The sequence below is a fragment of the Pristiophorus japonicus genome, chromosome X (assembly GCF_044704955.1).
Source record: "Pristiophorus japonicus isolate sPriJap1 chromosome X, sPriJap1.hap1, whole genome shotgun sequence".
Lineage (NCBI taxonomy): Eukaryota > Metazoa > Chordata > Chondrichthyes > Pristiophoridae > Pristiophorus > Pristiophorus japonicus.
In genome coordinates, this window is record NC_092010.1 from 19,150,862 (window position 1) to 19,176,259 (window position 25,398).

The 25,398-nt window shown below is 50.6% G+C and overlaps 1 protein-coding gene across 1 annotated transcript in view; it reads left to right on the top strand.

Moving 5' to 3' along the window:
* The first annotated feature begins 11,600 nt into the window (after positions 1 to 11,600).
* gli1 (GLI family zinc finger 1) overlaps positions 11,601 to 25,398 on the top strand; it is a 39,834-nt gene continuing 26,036 nt past the window's right edge. The window contains exons 1-4 of the mRNA XM_070869288.1: positions 11,601 to 11,671; positions 14,102 to 14,301; positions 19,508 to 19,715; positions 23,209 to 23,413. Of these exons, the coding sequence (XP_070725389.1) occupies positions 11,601 to 11,671; positions 14,102 to 14,301; positions 19,508 to 19,715; positions 23,209 to 23,413 (684 nt within the window). The remainder of the gene's footprint in view (positions 11,672 to 14,101; positions 14,302 to 19,507; positions 19,716 to 23,208; positions 23,414 to 25,398) is intronic.

Below are 25,398 nucleotides of genomic sequence, written 5' to 3' on the forward strand. Positions count from 1 at the left end.
CATTGGTTTGAGGGAGTGGGGGGAGGGGGTATCCCCTGGTGGTCTGCTCCGGGGCATTCCATTGGTTTGAGGGGATGGGGGATCTCCTGGTGGGTCTGCTCCGGGGCAATCCATTGGTTTGAGGGGGTGGGGGATCTCCTGGTGAGTCTGCTCCAGGGCATTTCATTGGTTTGAGGGGGTGGGGGGATCTCCTGGTGGATCTGCTCCGGGGCAATCCATTGGTTTGAGGGGGTGGGGGAGGGGAGATCTCCTCGTGGTCTGCTCCGGGGCAATCCAGGGAGTGCTGCACTGTCGGCGTTGCCGTCTTTCGGATGTGCCTTTAAACCGAGGCCCCGTCTGCTCTCTCGGGTGGACGTACAAGATCCCACGGCACTATTGCGAAGAAGAGCAGGGGAGCTATCCCCGGTGTCCTGGGGCCAATATTTATCCCTCAATCAACATCAGAAAAACAGATTATCTGGACATTATCACATTGCTGTGTGTGGGAGCTTGCTGTGCGCAAATTGGCTGCCGCGTTTCCCACACTACACCAGTGACTACACTCCAAAAAGGACCTTGGGATGTCCCGAGGCTGTGAAAGGAGCTATAGAAATGCAAGTTCTTTCATCCTTTCCGCTTGGCAGCACCCGCATTATTGGTGAAGGAAAGTAGATCATGATTTATTGCAAATATTTTAGTTTGATTGGGGGCCATTTTGAATTTCTGGCGCTCTCCTCCAGAGGAGGACATTGCAGTGAGATTTGATCCTGGCAGCAATGTGCAAATCCCAGCATCACTCTCTCTTAGTCCAAGTGAAAATAGTCCCAATTCAGTTGCCCTTGTAACATGTGCCCAAAGTGCCCTATCTCGATGGCCCATTGCAGCTGTATCAGGAGAGATACAGGAGAGATAGACCACATGCCACTGCTGAGAGAGAAAGTGAGGGAGAGAGCAGGATAGCGAGAGACAGAGCAAGAAAGCAAGAGAGAGAGAGAGAAAAAGGGCGAAAGAGAGAGGGAGAGCGAGAGAAAGGGCGAGAGAGAGCGCAAGAGAGAGAGAAAGGGTGAGAGAAAGGGTGAGAGAAAGAGAGAGAGAGAAAGGGTGAGAGAGAGAGAAAGGGTGAGAGAAAGAGAGAGAGAGAGAGCGAGAGTGAGAGAAAGGGTGAGCGAAAGAGAGAGAGAGAGAGAAAGGGTGAGAGAGAGAGAGAGAGCGAGAGTGAGAGAATGGGCGAGAGAGAGAGAAAGGGTGAGAGAAAGAGAGAGAGAGCGAGAGTGAGAGAAAGAGCGAGAGAGAAAGAGAGCGAGAGACAGAAAGGGCAAGAGAGAGGGCGAGAGAGAGAAAGGGCGAGAGAGAGAAAGGGCAAGAGAGAGAGAGACAGAGCAAGGGTGAGAGACAGAGCGAGAGAGAGAAAGGGTGGGAGAGAGAAAAAGAGAAAGTGTGAGAGAAAGGGCAAGAGACAGAGCAAGAATGAGAGAGAGAGCGAGAGAAAGGGTGAGAGAGAGAAAGAGAGAAAAGGTGAGAGAGAGGGCGAGAGAGAGAGGGCAAGAGACAGAGCAAGGGTGAGAGAGAGAGCGAGAGAGAGAAAGAGTGAGAGAGAGAAAGAGAGAGAGAGAGAAAGGGTGAGAGAAAGAGAGAAAGGGCGAGAGAGAGAGAAAGGGCGAGAGAGAGAGCGAGACAGAGAAAGAGCGAGAGAGAGCGAGGGCAAGAGAGAGAGAGCGAGACAAAGGGAGGGAGAGCGAGAGAGAGTGAGAGGGCAAGAGAGAAGGAGGGAGAGCGAGAGAGAGAGGGCAGATCAGTGATGGCAATGGGGTGCTACTATTGGACTTTAGTGCCCCAGACTAGAGTGAGAACAGGATCTAACTCGGATATGATGCCCTTCACGACAGAATAGCTGCCTGGCAGTCACTGTTGAGGATTCACAGCTGAAGATTGGGTGAGGTGGCTGTTGATGTGCTATGGGCCACCTCGCGAGCTTTCACAGACAGCACTGCACCTCAGCATCCTCGACGATGGTCAGGGCAATCAGCCAGGTGGACTGCTACTGAATCACTGTACAGAGTGAGTGAAGTGTCAGGCTTGACCATGATGCTTCTGTGGTCAAATAGCCGACTGCTTAGTCTGCCTTATGAAAAACAGCCACTCGGGCGAGGTGCCAGTGGGCAGCGCGGTGGCTGTGGAACAGAACCCCAGAATCAGCCAGCACTTTCAGGACAGGAGAGGGGGAATAATTGGAGGAAAATGATGACATTTTTGCATATCACTTTGATAGTGCATATGTGCTGTAGTGATACCCGCCCTCCTGTATGGCTCAGAGACATGGACCATGTACAGTAGACACCTCAAGTCGCTGGAGAAATACCACCAACGATGTCTCCGCAAGATCCTGCAAATCCCCTGGGAGGACAGACGCACCAAAGTTAGCGTCCTCAACCAGGCCAACATCCCCAGCATTTAAGCACTGACCACACTTGATCAGCTCCGCTGGGCTGGCCACATAGTTTGCATGCCAGACACGAGACTCCCAAAACAAGCGCTCTACTCGGAACTCCTTCATGGCAAACGAGCCAAAGGTGGGCAGAGGAAACGTTACAAGGGACACCCTCAAAGCCTCCCTGATAAAATGTAACATCCCCACCGATACCTGGGAGTCCCTGGCCAAAGACCAGTCCGCCCTAAGTGGAGGAAGAGCATCCGGGAGGGTGCTGAGCACCTCGAGTCTCATCGCCGAGAGCGTGCAGAAATCAAGAGCAGGCAGCGGAAGGAGCGTGCGGCAAACCTGTCCCACCCTCCCCTTCCCTCAACCACTGTCTGTCCCACCTGTGACAGGGACTGTGGCTCTCATATTGGACTGTTCAGCCACCTGAGAACTCACTTTTAGAGTGGAAGCAAGTCTTCCTCGATTCCGAGGGACTGGCTATGATGATGATGATGATGATTATGCATATGTGATGATCGTCTGGGCCTAGGTGTCTGTGGTACTTGACCAGTCCACCAATATCACAGCAATTTGAAAACACGAGATGGTGTTCAAAATTCTGAGGGGTTTTGATAGAGTAAATAAGGAGACAGTGTTTCCAGTGGCAGGAGGATCGGTAACCAGAGGGACACAGATTTAAGGTAAAAGAACCAGAGTGGAGATGAGGAGAAATTAAATTTTGGCAGCGAGTTGTGATCGGGGACGCGATGCCTGAAAGGGCGGTGGAAGCAGATTCAATCGTAACTTTCAAACAGGGAATTGGATAAATGCTTGAAAAGGAAACGTTTGCAGGGCTGTGGGGAAAGGGCAGGTGAGCGATGTTCGCTGTCAGCTGCACTTTGCATGGTGCAGAAATTTAAAGGGACCACGCATTAAAAGAGACAAGCCACGCAGAACAAAGCGCCACTCACAGCAAACATTGCCGGTATTTACAAGAGGGCCTGTGAGCGGCCTGCGCGTGGCCTTGCAGGTTACTTCATCATCATCCATCATAGGCAGTCCCTCGAAATCGAGGAAGACTTGCTTCCACTCTAAAAGTGAGTTCTCAGGTGACTGAACAGTCCAATACGAGAACCACAGTCCCTGTCACAGGTGGGACAGACAGTGGCTGTGGGGCAGGTTTGCCGCACGCTCCTTCCTCTGCCTGCGCTTGTTTTCTGCATGCTCTCGGCGACGAGACTCGAGGTGCTCAGCGCCCTCCCGGATGCACTTCCTCCACTTAGGGCGGTCTTTGGCCAGGGACTCCCAGGTGTCAGTGGGGATGTTGCACTTTATCAGGGAGGCTTTGAGGGTGCCCTTGTAACGGTTCCTCTGCCCACCTTTGGCTCGTTTGCCATGGAGGAGTTCCGAGTAGAGCGCTTGCTTTGGGAGTCTCGTGTCTGGGGCATGCAGACGATGTGGCCTGCCCAGCGAAGCTGATCAAGTGTGGTCAGTGCTTCAACGCTGGGGATGTTTCCACTGATGGGGGAGACTAGAACTAGGGGGCATAATCTTAGAATAAGGGGCCGCCCATTTAAAACTGAGATGAGGAGGAATTTCTTCTCTCAGAGGGTTGTGGATCTGTGGAATTCGCTGCCTCAGAGAGCTGCGGAAGCTGGGTCATTGAATAAATTTAAGACAGAGATAGACAGTTTCTTAACCGATAAGGGAATAAGGGGTTATGGGGAGCGGGCGGGGAAGTGGAGCTGAGTCCATGATTGGATCAGCCATGATCGTATTGAATGGCGGAGCAGGCTCGAGGGGCCGTATGGCCTACTCCTGCTCCTATTTCTTGTGTGCTTATGTTGGCCTGAGCAGGAAGGTTGCAGCACTGATCAGACTGCTCTTTTGAAGAGGCGTCACAGGCGCGATGAGCCGAACATAAGAAATCGGAGCAGGAGTTGGCCATACGGCCCCTCGAGCCTGCTGCGGTGCTGTGTGCTGCGGTGATTGTGTGTGTCCTCATGCAGATTCCAGAGCCGGGACACTGCGCACACATCACTCGCAGCGCTGCTGGGCTGACCGCCCTGCAACAGCTGAGGTATGCTGAGCTCACGGTCCCAGTTGGTGGCGGCATCCGGCCTCCACGACACATGCAGCGCAGAGTCTCCGTGGGTGGCTCACTGTTCGCAGCTTCTGCTGTCTGGCCGCCAGCTTAAAAGCACCGCAGATGTTTGGCTCCCGAGCCTGCACGTCTGTTAACTGCAGCCTCCTCAGTCCCAGCCCTAGCTCACAGCCAGCCAGCACTCACTGCTGCAGGGCAATCACCGGCAACGGCAGCCACACAGTGCCAGGTCGTGCAACGGCATCTCCGGGGGCTCCCAGAGCCCGGCACTGCAGACTGTAGTCGCAATAGATATTAGACATAAACAGTTGCATTACTGGTGGATAATCTAATGTAAATGTTTATACGCTTAAAGGTCCAGGCTTGCATGTGTAATATTCTGCTCGGCCTCACCATTCCATTTCCAGTCCGAGGAATGAACCTTGTTTTGATGACATTGGTGACCCCTGCAAATATGGCTCCAGGCCTCTGGTGTCATTCCATTCGTGCACAACATCTTGTTGGAAACTGTTTCCCATTGCTCGTCCAAGGATTGAAGACTCTCTCTCTCCTTTTTCTCTCTCTCTCTTGTATCCTTATCTCTCTTGCCTCCTGTCTCTCCCTGTCGATATAACTCTGTCTCTGTTTTTCTTTCTCTCTTTGTCTTCCTATATCTCTCTGTCTCTGTCTCTCTCTTTGTCTCTTTCTCTCTCTCTCTCTCTCTGTCTCTCTCTCTCTCACTGTCTCTCTGTCCCTCTCTCTGTCTCTCTCTCAGTCTGTCTCTATGTCTCTGTGTGTCTCTCTCTGTCTCTCTGTCTCTATCTGTCTGTCTCTCTCTGTCTCTGTCTCTCTCTCTCTGTCTCTCTCTGCCTCTCTGTCTCTGTCTCTATCTGTCTGTCTCTCTCTGTCTCTGTCTCTCTCTCTCTGTCTCTCTCTCTCTGTCTCTATCTGTCTCTCTCTGCCTCTCTGTCTCTGTCTCTATCTGTCTGTCTCTCTGTCTCTATCTGTGTGTCTCTCTCTGTGTCACTCTCTCTGTTAAACTCTCTAACCCTCTCTCTCTTGCTGTATCCCTCTCTCTCTCTCTCTCTGTCCCTTTGTCTCTGTGTCCCTCTCTCTCTGTCTCTCTCTCTCTTTGTCTCTCTCTCTGTCTCTCTCCGTGGTCCCCTCTCTCTCTCTCTCTCTCTTTCTCTGTGTCCCTCTCTCTCTGTCCCTCTCTCTCTCGCTCTGTCTCTCTTTATCTCTCTCTCTCTGTCTCTCTCTGTGGTCCCCTCTCTCTCTCTCTCTCTCTCTCTTTCTCTGTGTCCCTCTCTCTCTCGCTCTGTCCCTCTCTCTCTTTGTCTTTCTCTCTCTGACTCTCTCTGTGTCCCTCTCTCTAACCCTCTCTCTCTCGCTGTGTCCCTCTCTCTAACCCTCTCTCTCTCGCTGTGTCCCTCTCTCTCTCTCTCTCTCTCTGTCCCTTTGTCTCTGTGTTCCTCGCTCTCTCTCTGTCCCTCTCTCTCTCGCTCTGTCCCTCTCTCTCTCTCTGTCTCTCTCTGTGGTCCCCCCCCCTCTCTCTCTCTCTCTTTCTCTGTGTCCCTCTCTCTCTCTGTCCCTCTCTCTCTCGCTCTGTCCCTCTCTCTCTTTGTCTCTCTCTCTCTGTCTCGCTCTGTGTCCCTCTCTCTCTCTAACCTTCTCTCTCTCGCTCTGTCCCTCTCTCTCTCTCTCTCTGTTTCTCTCTGTGGTCCCCTCTCTGTCCCTTTCTCTCTCTCTCTCTCTGTGGTCCCCTCTCTCTCTCTCTCTCTCTCTCTGTCCCTCCCTCTCTCTCTCTGTCTCCCTATCTCTGGCTGCCTCTAACTCTCTGCTGGATATTCTCGCACAAACTTAAGGAAAAACTAAACAATGGGAAATCTGCCAACCTGGAATCCAAGAGACATTTTTATGAGTACAAGGAATGAGATGGATTATAAATCCATTGGAAGCTAGAGCAATCTTTCATTTCATAAAACGAGACAGACATTGGTTACATTACTCTTTCCGTTTTAAATTTCTTTGGTGAATTTACGTGTTTCTTAAGGTGAGGGATACCAGCATCAAGTACTTCCAGGTCAGGTATTTTAGGGCAGAATAAGGCTCCCTGGCCAATATTTATCCCTCAATCAACATCACTAAAACAGATGATCTGGGTCGTTATCACATTGCTGTTTGTGGGAGCTTGCTGTGCACAAATTGGCTGCTGCGTTTCCCACATTACAACAGTGACTACACTCCAAAAGTACTTCATTGGCTGTAAAGCACTTTGGGATGTCCTGAGGTTGTGAAAGGTGCCATGGAAATGCAAGTCTTTCTATATGTCATGTATGTATGCTTGGGGTTACTAGCCACCAGGGGGGGTGCCATTGGTGGCTAGTAACCCCACTGGGCTGTACGCAAGTGTGTGCGGGCCAGATATATAAAGGAAGCCACCAAGTAATGCAGGCACTTTGGGCCCGAATAAAGTTGAGCCAGGTTTGCACCTGAGTGAGTTTACAGTATTCAGTCTATCGAGTTATTACATACATAACATTATAGATGGCAAATCATCGGTTGCGACTGCCCAATTTCACAACTTGCATTCCCAACAATATCCCGCAGTGTCAATTGGTGCCCAATTATAGACAGTTTGATTAAGAAAGTCGTTTCCAAACTCATTTCACTTATGCCCAGCAAAGAGTTTTCACCCCTTTGTTCTGGGCTGAATCCAGACCCTGGTACTGGAGGTATACAGGCGTTATTTCCAGTTCACCACACGGTCCGCTGCGTTACCACTCTATTATAGATTCCCTTCTTGTCTGGGGTGGTTTACTGTAAAACCCGGGGGCTTCCAGAGGTAATCTGCTGGTGACTATTACCACCCGTAGAGTGCAGGACCTTTCATGAGACTGAAGAGAGCCAGGTCAGTGTCGGAAATATCTTTGTATTAGTATTGTCGGTCTTTCATTGGGAAAACTCGATGAAGGGTCAAGGACAGCACCGAGACGGAAAGAACCTGAGAGGAAACATAGAAACATAGAAAATAGGTGCAGGAGTAGGCCATTCAGCCCTTCTAGCCTGCACTGTCATTCAATGAGTTCATGGCTGAACATGAAACTTCAGTACCCCCTTCCTGCTTTCTCGCCATACCCCTTGATCCCCCGAGTAGTAAGGACTTCATCTAACTCCCTTTTGAATATATTTAGTGAATTGGCCCCAACCACTTTCTGTGGCAGAGAATTCCACAGGTTCACCACTCTCTGGGTGAAGAAGTCTCTCCTCATCTCGGTCCTAAATGGCTTACCCCTTATCCTCAGACTGTGACCCTTGGTTCTGGACTTCCCCAACATTGGGAACATTCTTCCTGCATCTAACCTGTCTAAACCCGTCAGAATTATAAACGTTTCTTTGAGGTCCCCTCTCATTCTTCTGAACTCCAGTGAATACAAGCCCAGTTGATCCAGTCTTTCTTGATAGGTCAGTCCCACCATCCCGGGAATCAGTCTGGTGAATCTTCGCTGCACTCCCTCAATAGCAAGAATGTCCTTCCTCAAGTTAGGAGACCAAAATTGTACACAATACTCCAGGTGTGGCCTCACCAAGGCCCTGTACAACTGTAGCAACACCTCCCTGCCCCTGAAACGAGGTCAATCAAGGAGCAGCGTGATTAGAAACAGCTAATGCTGGAAATACTCAGTGGGTCCGGCAGCATCCATGGAGAGAGAAACAGAGTTCATCTTTAAGGTCGGTGACCCTTCGAGATGTAACGGGTTTTAAGCACGTGTAGGGGCAGGGAAAGCGGGGAGGAGGGAAGAACAAAAGGGAAGGTCTGTGATAGGGTGGAAGGCAGGAGAGATTAGAGAGACACAAAGGATGAGAAGGAGACACAGCCATCTCACTGATATCTGGAAGTAAATACCGGGTTTTCTTAAATGCATTAGTAAAACACTCTTTACACACAGCACTTTCAACAACAACTTGTATTTATATAGCCCCATTTAACATAGTGAAACATCCCAAGGTGCTCCACAGGAGTATTTTGCGATAAAAAATTTGACACCGAGCCGCGTAAGTAGAAATCAGCGCAGGTGACCAAAAGCTTGGTCAAAGAGGTAGGTTTTAAGGAGGGTCTTGAAGGAGGAAAGAGAGGCGGAGAGGTTTAGGGAGGGAGTTCCAGAGCTTGGGGCCCAGGCAGCTGAAGGCACGGCCACCGATGGTTGAGCGATTATAATCAGGGATGCTCAGGAGGGCAGAATTAGAGGAGCGCTGACATCTCGGGGGGGGTTGTGGGGCTGGAGGAGATTACAGAGATAGGGAGGGGCGAGGGCCAGAGAGGGATTTGTAAACAAGGATGAGAATTTTGAAACCGAGGTGTTGCTTAACCGGGAGCCAAAAGGTGATGGGTGAACGGGACTTGGTGCGAGTTAGGACACAGGAGTATTATATAATTTAGATGGAGGGTTCGTGATTACTAATCCATTGGAAAAGGGGTCCTTCAACCCAAATAGTTTGAGACCCACAGTGTTAGGGAACGGATGGACATCTGCTGGTTGGCATTTACTTCCTGAACCGTTTCCTGAGTTCAGCGCCAAAGCTGACATATTTGTGCTAAAACATCACTTTATTCAATAAAAAAAAACGTGTGAGTCTCTCTTTATTCGCGTTCGAAATGGACAAGTTTAACTGCGTGTAGCCAGCTAAACAAACACAGCGGGCCTCTGCAACACAGTCAAGGCCTCTGAGCGCTGTGTGATCGGCAGTGGGCACGGAGCTCCCCCTGCTGGCGGTGTCAGTGTAAAGCAGCTTTCCCAGGCCCTAAACCAGGGGTGGGCAATTATTTAGGCTGGAGGGCAACTAGCCATGTTTGGTGAGCTGTTGAGGGCCGCCCACCAATCGCGCGGTCCCGCGCAGGCCGCTCCCCAGCTCCTGCTGCTGGAAGAGCTACTGCGCATGCGCGGCTGCACAGAGGCTGGTCATGTAGCAAATTTAAAGAGACCGCGCGTGAAAACAAATTATAGGGCACATTGCATAAACAGAAACAGTTCATAAACATAAATTCAGATAGTGGTCAGCTGCCATCTTACATCCTGCTTAGAAATGAATCAAAGATTACATTTGAAAATATTGTGGTATCTTCTGGTAAATCATTACTGTGAAATAGAACTGTAACCTCTTCAGAGCCTGTGTCAGCATCAATTCCCCACCTTAGGCCCCTCTGCAAAGATTACTAATGCTGTGCCAATTGGTGCCTGATGAGAACTCCCCTGCCGTCCTACTCTGAATACCAGGAGAGGAAAGATGCAGCACCAGTCACTTTCTTCGGTAAAAGAGTTGTGGAGATGAACAGCCAAGACTCCACCCTAAAATGTATAGGGCATAAGCGAGTACGCAGTGCATTCTGGGTACGGATGTCCGCCATTGGGGCCCAATGGAACATGGAACGGATCCTTTAAGATCGGGCCAGGGAGAATCGCTTTTGTGAATGATTAATTTGAATGAAGTATTACTATGGTTTTTCCTTGGCTGCAGTTCAGGTTTGTCTCCGACCCGTGACAAGTGAAAGTGGATAGACTAATGTACAGCTCGAACTCCGGCTCGCGTTCTATCCAGCGGACGGGATAGAATGACCTGGCGGCCCGGATATGGGCGGATATGGCCACCACTGCCCTAAACCCTGCCGACAGAGACAGTGCAAAATACTGGTCAATGAGGGGGAAATAATCACATGCCACAGGACCGCCCCAACCCGCAGCATAAAAATAGCTTCAGATTAAGATCCCAGAAATAACTCTTTCCACATTTAACACGGTTGGATAACATTTCTTCATTATTTTAACGGAGGTGTTAGGCTATTTTAAACAGATTCGCCAGGAACTTGAGCACATAAATCTAGGCTGACACTCCAGTGCAGTGCTGAGGGAGTGCCGCACTGTCGGAGGTGCCGTCTTTTGGATGAGACGTTAAACCGAGGCCCCGTCTGCCCTCTCAGGTGGATGTAAAAGATCCCATGGCGCTGTTTTGGGAGTTCTCCCCGGTGTCCTGGCCAATATTTATCCCTCAATCAACATAACAAATAAACAGATGATCTGGTCATTATCACATTGCTGTTTGTGGGAGCTTGCTGTGCGCAAATTGGCTGCTGTGTTTCCTACAGTGACTCCACTCCAAAAATACTTCATTGGCTGCAAAGCGCTTTGGGATGTCCTGAGGGTCGTGAAAGGCGCTATATAAATGCAAGTCTTTCTTTCTATAGCAATCAAGAGTGCAAAACGCTGGAGGAATTCTGCCCCTGAAGCTCAGGGAGTGCTCAGACCAATTGTAGCCCCAACTGCTGCCCCAGTTATGATCAGCTCACGCGCAAACCAGGAATCGAAGCTTCAACTTGTCTGTACAACTCACTATCAATTCGTGCACTGAGCCATTGGGGGGGCCTGAGTTAGCATTTCAATTCATATTCTCCTTTTGTGTCCTATACAAGAAGTTCAGTATGGCCCAGTGTTACACTGGCACAGCACACTAAATAATTGGCCACTTAGCCTCCAACCCTACTGTTAAAAATGTCACGCTTACTGATGCAGAACCTCCCAAACCCGCCTAGAAGGACAAGGGCAGCAGGCGCATGGGAACACCATCACCTGCTAGTTCCCCTCCAAGTCACACACCATCCTGACTTGGAAATATATCACCGTTCCTTCATCGCCGCTGGGTCAGAATCCTGGAACTCCCTCCCTAACAGCACTGTGGGAGCACCTTCACCACACGGACTGCAGCGGTTCAAGAAGGCGGCTCACCACCATCTTCTCAAGGGGCAATTAGGGATGGGCAATAAATGCCGGCCTTGAAAAAGTCCATCACCATCATCATAGGCAGTCCCTCGGAATCGAGGAAGACTTGCTTCCACTCTTAGCATGAGTCCTTAGGTGGCTGAACAGTCCAATACGAGAACCACAGTCACTACAGAGCAAGTATGTCAACATGGGCGACAGAAGGTACGGAGGACGGGCTTCTCCAGCACAGGGCAGCGGGGTCTGAGGGGCTGGTGCAAGCACCACTCCAGCCTCTTCCTAATGTGCTTGTCTTCTCTCTCCCTCCTCCTCAGGTGCCCACCAGCATAACTCGGCTGTTCAAGCCTCGATGCCAGTCGATTTGCTGCACCAAGAACGCAGTTACCTCTACGACCCCAGCGTCCCACAAACAGTGCGGGGGTAAGTCACGGGGGAGGAGGGGATGCAAAGGGGGGCACTCCTCGGCGACTGATGACAGACGGAGTCACTTCAACGCGAAAGAGCTTTTCTTGTTCCCACTCCTCCTCTCCCAAAGGTGCTATCCTGTGCTGAGGGTCGGTCCACGGGCGACCATCATCTTTAGATGAATGGGAGGTGATCTTATCGAAACGTATAAGATTCTGAGGGGCCTTGACAAGGTGGATGCAGAGAGGATGTTTCTCCTCGTGGGGGAATCTAAAACTAGGGGACATAGTCTCAGAATAAGGGGTCACCCATTTAAAACTGAGACGAGGAGGAATTTCTTCTCTCAGAGGGTTGTAAATCTGTGGAATTCTCTGCCCCAGAGAGCTGCGGAGGCTGGGTCATTGAATATATTTAAGGCGGAGATAGACAGATTTTTGAGCGATAAGGGAGTGAGGGTTATGGGGAGCGGGCAGGGAAGTGGAGCTGAGTCCATGATCAGATCAACCATGATCTTATTAAATGGCGGAGCAGGCTCGAGGGGCCGTATGGCCTACTCCTGCTCCTATTTCTTATGTTCTTCTGGTACCTCACCAATCTTCACGTGTCACCCTAGACGCAGAGTATCGGCAGGAAACGTGATTTCTTTTTATATTTTTGACCGTGACTCACCAATCCCCCCTCCCCCGCCATCTCACACACACACACAAACACTGTACGTGCGCACATATACACACACAATATGCGTACACTCTCCAAGAGGGGTCACTCGACAGTTTGAGCCCTGCCTGACCCAGGGGTGTGAAGCCAACCACATCACCTCAACTGCTGGCTCTGGTTGAGACCAGCTAACTCAGAAAAGCCCAGCTTGCAAACCTCTTCTCCATCCCCCGCTGTTCTTCAACACTGGTGGCCTGGATTCAGCACTGAATGACATCGTGCTGAGTGCACCGGTCCCCCTCGCTCGTGACCTCGGGGTCTAATTCCCTCGGCGCAGAGATGCGGCGTTATTTCGGAGTCCAGTTCAGCTCACGGGGCTTTTTAAAGCGCAAATGCAGTACTGGCAGCATGCATGCAAACGTGGGTCTGTTTGGCGTTAATGTGCAAATGTGCGGAATCATCCATTTAAACCGGGGTACCCTGCCCCACAGACAAGGCCACGCAGGTTATTGTGGATCTTGCAATATCCTCTGTGAGGTCCGGATGGTGCGATGGTACTCCCACTGCATTGGATAGAAGTGTACATGAATTGTTCACCTCTGATGCTTGAGTCTTCCTCCTCCTTCACACCTCCTCCTCTCCCACCTCCGCCTTCTCTCGCTCCTCCTCCCCGTCCTCCTCCCCCTCCTCCTCCTCCTCTCCCACTTCCTCCTCCTCCCCCTCCTCCCACCTCCTCTCCCTTCTCCTCTCCCTCCTCCTCTCCTCCCCCTCCTTCCACCTCCTCCCCTTTCTCCTCTCCCTCCTCCTCTCCTCCCCCTCCCTCCCCCTCCTCCTCTTCCTCCCCCACCTCCTCCTCTTCCTCCCCCTCCTCCTCCTCCTCCCCCTCCTCCTCCTCCTCCACCTCCTCCTCCTCTCCCACCTCCTCCTCCTCCCCCTCCTCCCCCTCCTCCTCCCCTTCCTCCTCCTCTCCTCCCCCTCCTACCACCTCCTCTCCCTCCTCCTCTCCCCTCCTCCTCCTCTCCCACCTTATCCTCCTCCCCTTGTCCTCCCCCTCCTCCTCCTCCTCCCCCTCCTCCTGCCCTTTCCTCCCTATTCTCCTTCCTCCCCCTCCTCCTCTCCCACCTCCTCCTCGGTATCCAGTTCATTGTCGCTGGATCAAAATCCTGGCACTCCCTCCCTAACAGCACTGTGGGTGTACCTTCACCACACGGACTGCAACGGTTCAAGAAGGCGGCTCACTACCAACTTCTCGATTAGGGTTGGGCAATAAATGCCGGCCTTGCTAGAGACACCCACATCCCAGGAATGAATTTTTTTTAATGCACAGGAGCCGCTGGTCCTACGTGGCCGTACTGAGTCGGGTCTTGTGTCTGAGCCTTGCTGGAGCTCACTCTCACTCTGCCCGCTCTCCCTCAGCCTCTCCAGGCGGCTTCTGCCGATTTCATGCCGGCTTCAAGTGTGGGCGATTAGCGCAACGTGCGAATGCGCTGCAACAAAGCTAATGAGCTCGTTTGCCTTTAATTGGGGGCTCGCGAGCACGAAACCAGCAACCGAAAGCCTGAGACCACAGTGTGTGCGTTAAGGTGCATCACAGGCACGAGCGGCAGAGTGTGAGGGCAAAGTGCAGGCGGCCATTGATGCAAAACGCGCAAAAGCACTGTGCGATGATGCTCGATTAGCGTGCGCTATCTCCAACGCTCAGAGGAAATTAAACCCCATTATCTTCTGGAATTCTCTTTGTGAAAGATTTTGTTGCCGGTTTGACTCATTCTGTTTCCTTCTGATCAGATTTGGTCCCTCAGACAGTCCTGTCTTCTCTGATGTATCGCACATCGGCATGTCTCCTCATCGGAGCCAGGCCAGAGACAGCCAGGCAGTGTTCAGTGCTATACAGCACCCCCAGAACCAGCACATGGACCACTACCTCAAGCCAGGCCAAGGGCAATGCCCCTCCAACACAGTGCCCCATGGACTGGCACCAGCAGAGGGTCAGTATAGCTTTCACTCACTCATACTTTTCCTCTTAAACGCACTCACTTGTCTTCCCTCCTTTCGTGATATGGTTCCACAGCTATTTAACTGCAGAGGGTGAGGACCTCACTCTGAATACAACTGGCAGGAGGCCAGAGTCTGATTCAAACCCCAGAGGTTTCATTTAATGCAGCAGATGTATTTTTATGTTCTGCCTGACTCCTTGCTAGGGTACAGTTCCACAAGTACTCCGCATTCTCGAAAACCCTCGCCCCCCGCCCCCCCCCCCCCCCCCACCCCACCGCCCAACCCCAATCTCGACCATCCACAAAATTCAACGCAGCAAGTGATTGGCAGCGGGCTCAAACTGCCTGCCTGCGCCCAGGGACAAAGAGGGCAGCTACAGTCCCCATCAGCACAGACTCAGCATCGGGCCTGGGATTTCCTCGTGTGCCTGAAGCTGCTCGCTTCATAAACTCAGTGAGCCATCATGGAAGACCAATGTAAAAACAGACAATGCTGACAATCTCAGCAGGCCGAGCAGCATCTGTGGAGAGGAAGCAGAGTTAACGTCTCGGGTCGATGACCCTTCATCAAAAGTGGGAAAGTAACAGATTCTTGAGGAAATGCTGGGGCCCTGAGAGGGAAAGGGGGGAGGGGAGGGAAGAATAAAAGGGAAGGTCGGTGATAGGGTGGAAGGCAGGAGAGATTAGAGGGACAAAGGGATGATGGGCCGAATTGAGATGGTGATGGCGGGAGTTAGGAAACAAAAGGTGAGTCTAGATAGAGTGTGAATGGTGGAATAATTACTGACTGCCATGGGAAACAGAGAAAAAAGATCAAAATAAAAAGGGAGGTTTGTAAAACGAGGGAGGAAAGGGAACAAAATATGGAAGACCAATGTATGTGTTTCTAGGAGAGCAACACTTAAGCAGGACCCTGCACTCTCTCTTTATTCAGTGGAAAGCACAGCAAGTAGTTATCATATGCTTTCAACTAGCTCCCCTCTCCTCCTGAAGGCACTGACTCCGTACTGGGGTAGTTCCATCTGTGCTGACACCCCTCGCTACCTCACCAAAGTGTGAATCCAGACTGTGAATATTGGCATGCTATTCAACAGTGGAGGGCATCACCACCAAGCCTGATCCTGCACTCACCCAGTACCCACACTCGTATATCTCTGGCAGGGTTACTGCGTACCAGTTAGCAACAGGTGCCCTGGCTATTTTTTGTTTCCTTTTCATTTCTTTCCCCTTCCCCTCCCAGGGCCTCTGGCTGCTTTATACATCATTACTACTAACCCTGGACTGTGCTGCTCTTTAGCGCTAGTGACTGAGAGTGAAGGTTGGGGATGGCCGAATTATAGGCACACAGAACCAGTGGCTGCAGTCATTGCTATTAGACTGTGGTGAATGCAGGAAAATATATAGTATAATAATACACCACATCATATATTATATGCTACATTATATATTATACGCTACATTATCTAATTATGCACTGCATTATATGTTGTGTGCTATAGTATATATTATATGCTACTTTATACATGCTACAATGTATTATATACACCCTATCATTATCTGTAATAGTTAATATACTCTCCGCTACGTTATTTAGCTGTACTCTGTATCTAACCCGTGCTGTACCTGCCCTGGGAGTGTTTGATGGGACATTGTAGAGGGAGCTTTACTCTGCATCCAACCCGTGCTGTACCTGCCCTGGGAGTATTTGATGGGACAGTGTAGAGGGAGCTTTACTTTGTATTTAACCCATGCTGTACCTCCCCTGGGAGTATTTGATGGGACAGTGTAGAGGGAGCTTTACTCTGTATCTAACCCGTGCTGTACCTACCCTGGGAGTGTTTGATGGGACAGTGTAGAGGGAGCTTTAGTCTGTATCTAACCCGTGCTGTACCTGCCCTGGGAGTGTTTGCTGGGACAGTGTAGAGGGAGCTTTACTCTGTATCTAACCCGTGCTGTACCTACCCTGGGAGTGTTTGAAGGGACAGTGTAGAGGGAGCTTTACTCTGTATCTAACCCGTGCTGTACCTGTCCTGGGAGTGTTTGACAGGACAGTGTAGAGGGAGCTTTACTCTGCCTCTAACCCGTGCTGTACCTGCCCTGGGAGTGTTTGTTGGGACAGTGTAGAGGGAGCTTTACTCTGTATCTAACCCGTGCTGTACCTGCCCTGGGAGTGTTTGATGTTGACACCCGAAATTATATTCACAAAAGATGATTTAAAATATTGCTGTGTATCTAAAATATACCAATACATAAAATCACTGTATTGTGAGCATCACGGTTGTAAAACCTGATGGAATAATATGTATTGGGCATTGGACTACTTACAAAGTGTGAGTATCGGTCAGCTCACTCGAACATCATAGGAGTGTTCGGACCAGCATTGTGCAGACATATTTCACTGGATTTAGCGTTAGCTACCCTCTCCAGTGCTTGCACTGGGGCAGGTTTGGGTCGTACAGGGTGCTAGATCTGCCTACATTTACCTTTACCCAAAGTGGAATCACCGCTGTTATCTTCGATATTCTTTAGGGCCAAACACTGTTAGCTTCTACCATCAAGCTAACGTACTGGCTGGACATCACGGGGAAGTCGTGCTGCAGCCCACCGCTGAACACATGCACTCGATGGATGGTGAGTATTCCCCGGTCAGGGTCTTTTGGGATGACAATGGAATGGTGACAGCTAAAATGAGGCACGGGTCACTGGAGCACTGAGGCACTGTGCGGAGAGTAGTGGCACACTGCCAAGTTGCCCCGTGGACTGAGTTCCACCTTCGCAGGGAGGGACCGAGCGGGCGGCAAGAGAGGGAACGGTCGGAGGAAGCCTGGACTTCCCCATGCGCCTCTAAGCATCTGGTTTCTGAGCAACATTGGTGGAGGTGAGCAGGTGCTCTATCTGTGCTTCAGGTAGAGTGTCGTGTGGGAGAGGAAAGGGATTAAGAGGGAATAGAAAATGTCATGAAAGAGAGAGCTTTGCGTTAAAAAACCCATTCCTGTTGCCCTTCCAAAGCTTTACAAAGAGTATCCATCAGTCTCGGGGATAAATGGTTCAACCCAATGACAAGGATGATGTCAGTGTCACTTGAATGAGAAGGGGCAGTTTTGCTTGAAGGAAGTGTGTCTATTGCTGTCATTTACTGCCATCTGTTGGTGAGAGTAGTGAATGTCACTCTGGTGTTGCGATATTTCACAGTTGTGCAATGACTATGAGTGAAGTAGGAATAGCACTGACCAGACCTTGTCCTGTCAGCAGTCTATTGGTTAGTTCAATAAATTATGCAATAAGAGGCAGTTTAATCACACCAAGTCCCACTCACCCATCACCCCCTGTGCTCACTGCCCCGTGTCCTAACTCGCACCGAGTTCCGCTCACCCATCACCCCCTGTGCTCACTGCCCCGTGTCCTAATTCGCACCAAGTTCCGCTCACCCATCACCCCCTGTGCTCACTGCCCCGTGTCCTAATTCGCACCAAGTTCCGCTCACCCATCACCCCCTGTGCTCACTGCCCCGTGTCCTAATTCGCACCAAGTCCCGCTCACCCATCACCCCCTGTGCACACTGCCCTGTGTCCTAACTCGCACCAAGTCCCGCTCACCCATCACCCCCTGTGCCTCATGTCCTAACTCACACCAAGTCCCGCTCACCCATCACCCACTGTGCTCACTGTCCGTGTCCTAACTCGCACCAAGTCCCGCTCACCCATCACCCCTGTGCACACTGCCCTGTGTCCTAACTCGCACCGAGTCCCACTCACCCATCACCCCTGTGCTCACTGCCCCGTGTCCTAACTCACACCGAGTCCCGCTCACCCATCTTCCCCTGTGCTCACTGCCCCGTGTCCTAACTCGCACCAAGTCCCGCTCACCCATCACCCCTGTGCTCGCTGCCCATGTCCTAACTCGCACCAAGTCTCACTCACCCATCACCCCCTGTGCTCGCTGCCCATGTCCTAACTCGCACCAAGTCCCGCTCACCCATCACCCCCGTGCTCACTGACCTGTGTCCTAACTCACACCAAGTCCCATTCACCCATCACCCCTGTGCTCTCTGCCCGTGTCCTAACTCACACCGAGTCCCGCTCACCCATCACCCCTGTGCTCTCTGCCCGTGTCCTAACTCACACCAAGTCCCGCTCACCCATCACCCCCTGTGCTCGTTGACCTACATTGGCTTGAATCCACCAACGCCTCGATTTCAAAATTCATATCCTTGTGTTCAAATCCCTCCATGGTCTTGTCCCTCCCTATCTCTGTAACCTCTTCCAGCCCCTACACCCCTCCCTATCTCTGTAACCTCCTCAAGCCCTACACCCCTCCCTATTTCTGTAACCTCCTCAAGCCCTACACCCCTCCCTATGTCTGTAATCTCCTCCAGCCCCTATACCCCTCCCTATCTCTGTAACCTCCTCAAGCCCTACACCCCTCCCTATTTCTGTAACCTCCTCAAGCCCTACACCCCTCCCTATTTCTGTAACCTCCTCCACCCCCTACACCCCTCCCTATGTCTGTAATCTCCTCCAGCGCCTACACCCCTCCCTATCTCTGTAACCTCCTCCAACCCCCCGAGATCTCTGCGCTCCTCCAATTTTGGCCTCTTGCGTATCTCCGATTTCAATCTCTCCACAATGGGTGGCCGTACATTCTGTTGCCTAGACCTTAAAGCTCTGGAATTCCCTGCGTAAACCTCTCCGCCTCTCGACCTCCCTCTGCTCCTTTAAGACACTCCTTATGACCAAGCTTTTGGTCAACTGTCCTAATATCCCCTTATGTGGCTCGGTGTCAAATTTTGTTTTATAACGCTCCTCTGAAGCACCTTGGAATGTTTTACGACGTTTAGGACGCTATCTAGATGCAAGTTGTTGTTGCAGTTAGCAAGATGGGTAAATTCGCCATCTAGTCTTCTCCCCTGCTGTGAAGGTGCCGGCTCCAGCTGGGATACAGTTCCATGGACTGTGGGGAGCCACTGCTGTCTCACCCAGCCTTTCCTACCACGGAGAGTATCACAGCCGCGTGCAAGTCCAGCCTCACTCGCTGTCCACCATTTCTGTTTCTCTCTTCGCACCTGCTCAACGCGCAGCATTTTCTTTCTGGCCTGAGATGGTCTTCTTCAGCCAAGGCGCAGCATGGAAGTGGAAGTCGATACTCTCATTGCTGAGACGATCTTAATGTCACAATTTGGTTTTTTTTTGTGCCCCAGCATTCAGTTCCAGGTTCTCGACCCCTCGGAACACGATGAAGATGGGTAAGAGGCGGGCCTTGTCCATCTCGCCACTCTCTGACAGCAGTATCGACCTGCAGACCATGATCAGGACATCGCCCAACTCTCTGGTTGCCTTCATCAATAACTCGCACTGTGGCTCAGCAACGAGTGGGTCATACGGACATTTATCCGTCACGGGTATCAGGTGAGGCTGTCGTTTTAAAAATAAGGGGCAGAAATTGCGTTTGGGGCGCTAACGTTTGCGGTAGTGCGAAAGTATCGGCGGGCGCTACGCGAGGGACTCCGACGTGAACTTCCGGTTTAGCGCTCCAGGACGGAAGTGGAGCACTAAATCAAGCGTTACCCCTTCCCTTGGAGCGCTAAAGCCGGCAGGAGGGGCGGTAGTGGTGGAGCGCTGCACAATGTCAAGGGTAGCGCAGCCGGGATCAGAGGCTCCTTCCCTCCCTTAAATAGAAGGGCCATCGCTGCAGGCCCTGCATGGGACCGAGGTCCCTCATCGCCGGCAGCAACCGCGATCCGCCACGATCAGCCCCGAGCTCTCTAACAGACTGTAGGGCTGATCGATCACGGCCGAAGAAACTGGTGAAAAAATGGACCTCAGGGATTGAGAAAATGTTTTATTTGACGCAACCCCCATCCCCTTTAAACACCGCTCCCCAAGCCCCCGGCCTCCCTAACAACGCCTCCTGCGGCTGTCGGCGTTGTCGCCCGGCGATGCGGGGGGGGGGGGGGGGGGCGGAACCCAAGTTTGGATCCGGGGTGTTACCGGGGCGATGCGCAGCGCGATGACGTCACGGTCTCCGGGGCGCAGGAGATCGTGGCGCTAGGGGTTAACGTCGCCGCTAACCTCGACGGGAATCTCGCCGGCGTCAGTACACTCACCGCGCACGGTCGCAAAGCTGGTAGTGCCACGTTATCGCCTACCCCTCTCCCGGAGGCACTAACAAAGGAGGCAAAGTTCTAGCCCTTAATGTTTCCTTCGTTTTCCCCTCCTGCTCTAAATATCTATGGCTGGATCCAAGAACTTAAGAATATTTCGGAATGCCCAGCAACTCTTTTTGATAGATCTCAACCCCACCAACCCACCTTGTCACCAAAACCCTCAATCTCATCTCTCCAGAGACATATGTAGTTGCCCTTTGAACCGGCTTACTATGTTCACTTCAGTGGGCTTACCTAGCAATGCATTCCACCTCGTGTCCTGCCTTCTTACTCCTAACTACTTATTGCCCCCTAATATCTGAACCCGTCACCTCAATGAACAATTTGCCTGGATCAACTTTGTCAATTGCTGTCATGAACTAGAAAACTTCAACTGCATCATCTTCAGCTGTTCTCTTTCCCAAATAAAAGTCTGACAACTTCCTTAACCTTTCCTCATAACTTAAATCCTGATAGAATCATAGAATCACAGAAATTTACAGCACGGAAGGAGGCCATTCGGCCCATCATGTATGTGCCGGCCGACAAAGAGCTACCCAGCCTAATCCCACTTTCCAGCTCGAGGTCCGTAGCCCTGTAGGTTACGGCACTTCAAGTGCACATCCAAGTACTTTTTAAATGTGGTGAGGGTTTCTGCCTCTACCACCCTTTCAGGCAGTGAGTTCCAGACCCCCACCACCCTCTGGTGAAGACATTTCCCCTCAAATCCCCCCAATTACTTTAAATCTATGTCCCCTGGTTATTGACCCCTCTGCTAAGGGAAATAGGTCCTTCCCAGCCACTCTATTTAGGCCCCTCATAACATTATACACCTCAATTAGGTCTCCCCTCAGCCTCCTCTATTCCAAAACAAAAATGATACATAAGAACATAAGAAATAGGAACAGGAATAGGCCATACGGCACCTCGAGCCTGCTCTGCCATTTAATAAGATCATGGCTGATCTGATCATGGACTCAGCTCCACTTCCCCGCCCGTTCCCCATAACCCCTTATTCCCTTATCATTTAAGAAACTGTCTATTTCTGTCTTAAATTTATTCAATGTCCCAGCTTCCACAGCTCTCTGAGGCAGAGAATTCCACAGATTTACAACCCTCTGAGAGAAGAAATTTCTCCTCATCTCAGTTTTAAATGGGCGTACCCTTATTCTAAGATTATACCCTCTAGTTCTAGTCTCCCCTATCAGTGGAAACATCCTCTCTGCATCCACCTTGTCAAGCCCCCTCATAATCTTATACGTTTCGATAAGATCACCTCTCATTCTTCTGAATTCCAATGAGTAGAGGCCCAACCTACTCAACCTTTCCTCATAAGTCAACCCCCTCATCTCCGGAATCAACCGAGTGAACCTTCTCTGAACTGCCTCCAAAGCAAGTATTCCTTTCTTAAATATGGAAACCAAAACTGAACACAGTATTCCAGGTGTGGCCTTGCCAATACCTTATATAACTGTAGCAAGACTTCTCTTGATACTTGGAGTCCCACCAATGGCTTTGTCAGTAAAGATGATGCCAAGTGTATTACTGAGTCATACAGTCCTGGATGGTCTCAAGCTTCACCCCGCCCACCCATCTGTGCTGAGCTAGGTGATCACAGCCAAGGCTGTACCATCAGCCAAGGTGTCAGCGCAGGATTCCTGCCATTGCTGCGAAGTAGGCGAGTGTGTGTGTCTGTATATCGGGTAAAGCAGCATCAGACTCCGCTGTAATGCCCCTTACAATAGTATCGCCTGCTGACAGTCCTGTGTAGGCTCAGAGATGGTCACCTGGGCAAGGTTTGGACAGCCAATGCAACCCCAGCCAGAGTCAGCACCTTCAGCAAAGGAGGGGTAGAAGAGGGTTGTATCTGGTTAGGAACTAAACTGAATATAAGTACAGACCATTTCAGCTCTTGAGCTGCTATAACCTTTGAAATGTCATGGCAAGAAAGACTAATCATCAAGTGGTGTGAACTGGTCAAGGATGAATAATGTTGAGTGTGAATTTGGATAGACATTCTGGAGTTTGAAATAAAACAGGAATCACTGGAAATCTCAGCGGGTCGGGCAGCATCTGTGGAGAGAGAAACAGAGTTAACGTTTCGAGTCGGCGACCCTTCGTCAGAACTGGAAAAGTTTGAGGTGTAACAGATTCTTGAGAAAGTGCAGGGGCAGGGAAAGGGGGAGACGGGGTGAAGAACAAGAGGGAAGGTCGGTGATAGGGTGGCAGGTAGGAGAGATTAGAGAGACAAAAGGGATGGTGGGCCGAAATGAGATGGTAATGGCACAAGTTAGGAAACAAAAGGTGAGTCTAGATGGGGTGTGAATGGTGGACTCATCACCAGTTGCCATGGGAAAGAGAGAGAAACAAGATACAAATAAAAAGGAGGGGAGGGGATTGTCGAAAAAGAGGGAGGGAAGGGAACAACATTGGGAGTTTGTGTTGGGGGGTGTCAGGGAGAAGCTTTGAACAGCCTTTCCTGAGGAGCTGAAGCTGGTCAGATAGAGTCCATGACTGGGCAGATTGAAGATCTGAGGAAGGACTTGCCGTTATATTGTTCTAAGTTTTCCTGTACTCTTACGTTCTGAATTGAAATGTTAATTCATTTCTTTCCACTTGCATTGTCCTACAAAATGAAATAAAGGAAGAATTGTGATGTTTGAAGAGTTGAAAGGACCAGTGTGACCTGGAGTTGTGTTTTCCAGTTACCTCAGGATGCATGTTTATTTTTAACCACAACTGATTTCTAATTACAGCCCAACTTGTGGATTTCCTCACACTACAATGCCCTCCTCCAAACACCAACAGTTCCTCATTCAGCCGAAAGTGGTGGCCGCTACATATGGGCACACGCAGCCCCTCAGCCACCCCTCCCTGCCATGCAGTTCCCAGCAACACCAGCACAGCGGAGCCACGCTCCTGGCACATTCACAGCCACACAGGACCTCCAAGCCCTTCCAGGTACAGAACAGAGCAAGCTAGGCTAAACCAATCGAGGTATTCCTCGTCTTCATCCTGCACCCTAAAAGGAATGGGATTGACACTTGAATAAGCAGAATGGGTAGGGATATTGGTCTGGGCTTGGGGAAAATGATCAACGTGGGTCCTGAAAGAAGACTTGGAAGATGGAGAGAGAGATAGATGGACTCACTGTCAGCATGTAATGTATGTATTTAGTGAGAACACTGGGCTCTGTTAATTAATATTTAAAAAAGACGCATTTATTGTTGCATATGCTGACGATGGATGTACTCTATGTGTAGTCACTGTATAGTTGCATAAGATGGAGACTTGTTTACCTGATGTATTATCAATAAGGTTCACATTGTGTACATACATGCTGGCACCACTAGAGGGTGCAACTGGTGGAGACTGGGGCTTTCCTGCCCTGGTGGCAGGGCCCAGTATAAAAGGCTGCACACCATGCTTGCAGAGCACTCGGGAGTTTGGACTAAAGGACCAAGGTCACTACAGTTCAAGTATAACACATTGCCTTGTGGAGTCATTCATAAGTACACTATAGACATAACATTTATATAACGTCTTTCACGATCTCAGGATGTCCCAAAGCATTTCACAGTCAATTAAGCACTTTTTTGAATGCAGTCACTGTTGGAAATGTAGGAAACCATGGCAGCCAGTTTGCCCACAGCAAGCTCGCAAAACAGCAATGTGATAATGACCAGATAATCTGTTTTAGTGATGTTGATTGAGGGATAAATATTGACCAGGACACCGGGGATAACGCCCCCTGCTCTTCCTCGAAATAGTGCCATGTGATCTTTTACGTCCACCTGAGAGGGCAGACAGGGCCTCGGTTTAACGTCTCATCTGAAAGGCGGCACCTCCGACAGTGCAGCACTCCCTCGGTACTGCATTGGGAGTATCAGCTGAGGTATTAGTAACATGTTAATGGCTGAGAATTACATGGTACATTGACTCATGACCCCCTGCAAGCACAGGTGCCTGCTGGCAGCTTGGGGGGTCACAGAATTACCACTTGACTCTCCTTTGTCAACCAGGTTTTTTTTGTGAACTATACATTCCTTTGCTCATCAAAGTGCAGGATTTAGGGAAACTGGGTGGGTTAGACACTAGCCTTCTACCCTTGGGACCTGGGCTCAAATCCAGCCCAGAGTGCTGAGGTAAAAGTCTCCTCTGTCTACTGGGTCCTATGTGAGATGAGTTTAGCCAGTCTCAATCCAGGTCCTCATGGGCATGGGACCACAACATAAAACTGTCCTTGATTAGCACGAATTGGAAATGTCAGGCAGGCCGCTGGATGCACCGGGGTCCTCCAGTGTCTATCCTGTGGTCTCTCTGGGTGGGATTGCCAATTCTTTGCATTTGGACTCAGGCCTGTTTCTGGGGCAGAGTAGAGGCTGTGCCACACCTGACCTGGGGGTGCTTGATGCCGGCACTGGGTGCCTGAAATGTGAGGAGTTCCCTTCCCCAGCATGAACACCCCCCATCGGGACAAGCACAATTGCTAACTCACTGGATAATCACTAATTGGTGCCCTTGGGATTGTCAGCTGTGGTTCAGTGGGTAGCACACTTGCCTCTGAGTCATGAAGGTTGTGGGTTCAAGTCCCACTCTATGGAACTTGAGTGCATAAATCTAGGCTGACACTCCAGTGCAGTGCTGAGGGAGTGCTGCATTGTTGGAGATGCTGTCTTTTGGATGAGATGTTAAACCGAGGCCCCGTCTGCTCTCTCAGATGGATGTAAAAAATCCCATGGCACTATTTTGAAGAAGAGCAGGGCAGTTATCCCCAGTGTCCTGGCCAATATTTATCCCTCAATCAACATAAACAAAGAAACAGATTATCTGGTCATTATCACATTGCTGTGTGTGGGAGCTTGCTGTGCACAAATTGGCTGCCGTGTTTCCTACATTACAACAGTGACTACACTCCAAAAGTACTTCATTGGCTGTAAAGTTCT